The sequence below is a fragment of the Apis dorsata genome, unplaced genomic scaffold (genome assembly GCF_000469605.1).
Source record: "Apis dorsata unplaced genomic scaffold, Apis dorsata 1.3 scaffold_88, whole genome shotgun sequence".
Classification (NCBI taxonomy): Eukaryota; Metazoa; Arthropoda; class Insecta; order Hymenoptera; family Apidae; genus Apis; species Apis dorsata.
In genome coordinates this window covers 398,129-400,410 of record NW_006263386.1, presented here as the reverse complement: position 1 = coordinate 400,410, position 2,282 = coordinate 398,129, and the positions used below count along the sequence as shown (strand labels likewise).

General features: G+C 30.0%; 1 protein-coding gene across 1 annotated transcript in view; it reads right to left on the bottom strand.

Annotated features, from left to right (window-relative positions):
• The window catches only part of LOC116185044 (protein gooseberry-neuro-like), a 5,132-nt gene continuing 2,850 nt past the window's right edge, over positions 1-2,282 (bottom strand). The window contains exon 2 of the mRNA XM_031508526.1: positions 1-259. Within this exon, the coding sequence (XP_031364386.1) occupies positions 116-259 (144 nt within the window). The 3' untranslated portion in view covers positions 1-115. The remainder of the gene's footprint in view (positions 260-2,282) is intronic.

Sequence of the window (2,282 nt, the reverse complement as noted above, 5' to 3'; positions counted from 1 at the left end):
TAACAGAAATTTGAAAAAATATTAGACAATAAATCTTCAATTTGTGAAGAAACATTAACAAAAAGTTTTCTCGTTGTCTTAATAAAAATATTAATTGCCAAATAATTGTGATATATTAATATGTAAAATTTGTCATTCTGTACTCACCCCCGCCTAATATTCCATCGATGGTGTAATCTTTTTTTCCATCGTCACCAGGTCGTCCACCGCGAAGTAATCTGCTGATAGAACTGACACTTGGAGGATCCGTGAAACCTTCCTGTTCAAACGAAATATCCATGTTAAAAAATAAGTTTTTTAAAACTCATTTTTTGGATTAGCGTTTATTTAGCTGGATCAAAAATATATTTGGCCAAAAATAAATTTTTAAAAAACCAAAGGATGCTTTTTTTACTTTCCTACTTAATAACATTGTTCAAATTTTCTTGCTTATTAATTAGAAAAATTCAAAGCAAAAGTATATAAAATAATTAATAATTAATATTAATCTTCCTGCTTTCGTCTTTAAATAGGTGTTATTTTTTTAAACTATTAAATCTCTTTTAGAAATAGAAGAAAAAAACATATGTGGAGACAACACGAGTTCGCTGCCGGCGCATCGTAGGTTGCATTTTGCCTGGCATTTGCGATTTGCAAATGCACCCTACTGCACTACAATTTCGCGCGATCATTTTCAAAGTAAAATATACATTTTGCGCCGCTGAGATTCAGCGTTATTATACATCATGTTGTGCACCGTTATGCGCAAGTATTTACTACGCTTGAATTCTTCGATAATACGGTTAGGTAGATCGCGAAGTCTTTTTGTCTATTTCCTTTTTCTTTTTTTTATTTTTACGTGCGAGAAACTGAATAGATTTGCTCGAAAAAGTTGACAACATGAATAGTTTCGAAATTGTATACGCGTCTTGAATTCGTTTCTGGACAAATTCCTTTTATTAGCATTTTCTATTGTTGGGTGCAGTTGTTTTGGTTAACAGTGAAGAAAATGAAGAAATCGTTGATATTTAGAAGATTATATTTAGGTTTGGAACATAAGTTGATACGTTTGTGAAATTTATAAATTTTTAGATAAGTTTATTGTAGATAAAGTTTTAACATTGAAAATGCATTGAATTTTATCGAAAAATTTTTCAAAACAAATATTACGTAAAATTTAAAAATTGTAAAAGATTTTTATCTTGGAATTATAAACAAACATTGAATGTTAACTGCAGTAGACTTTGAATTAATAGAGAAATATTAATAAGGAATTTTCTATATGTTTATCCTTCGTTTTTCATAGTTATTATTCATATTTCAATCTCAAATAATTTAAAATATTCTTGTAAATTATATATATCTATAATTACGTTTATTTATGTTTCGAGATTTGAGAATTTGAAATTTTTCCAAGAATATTTCTTGAAACTGTATAATCATTTGTAAAATAAGTGCACTTTTTTTTGTCAATTGCACAACACAAACAATATTACACTCAATACTGGAATTCAATTAGATCTAATAAATGTTTTACGAGCACCGAGAAAATTAAATAAACTAAAAAAATTCGTAAAAACAAATTAATTCTAATTGCATCGCTACTGGTCTATATTTTATAAATCATAAATGTCAATAAAGCAAAAATATACATACAATAAAATAGAAACCAATTAAATATGGAACTAATTAATAATAGCAATGAAAAAATCCAAAATCCGCACCTACAGTTAAAAATCTAATCTAATCAATTGTTAATTAAAAAAAAATACCTTCATTTCTTCATCAATGATAAATTTCACAATTCATTGTATCACCTGAAAATCTGTGAAAATCTCCAATCTCTACATCTCCTCTTATCCCTCCCTCTTTATCTCATCGACCAATCACTTCGATCATCAGATAAATTTTAACATTTTATCCCGATAAAAGAGAGCTCGAGAGAGAATCGATGGTGGCAAACTACCTATCAGAAAAATCAAAAGAAACAAAAAAAAAAAAAAAAAAAAAAAAACAAAAAAGAAACAAAATATAGAAAAAGCCCCCCATGATGGAGATGAAAGAATCGTGTCTCTACGCGTTCGACGAGGATCAAAGAAAGAAAAAAAAAAAAAAAAAGAAAAAGGAGGCACGCCTGACGAGAGATAAAAGTGGACCAACTCGGGGTACAGTGACTTGAGAGGGGGTGGAAGAAGTGGAAAAAAAAGGGGGTCGTCGGTGTCGATGGCTATCTTTCGGATCGGCGATCTCAGAAACAATAACGATCCTTGTGCCCGTTGGTGGCGGCCGAGGCTTTGGGTCCA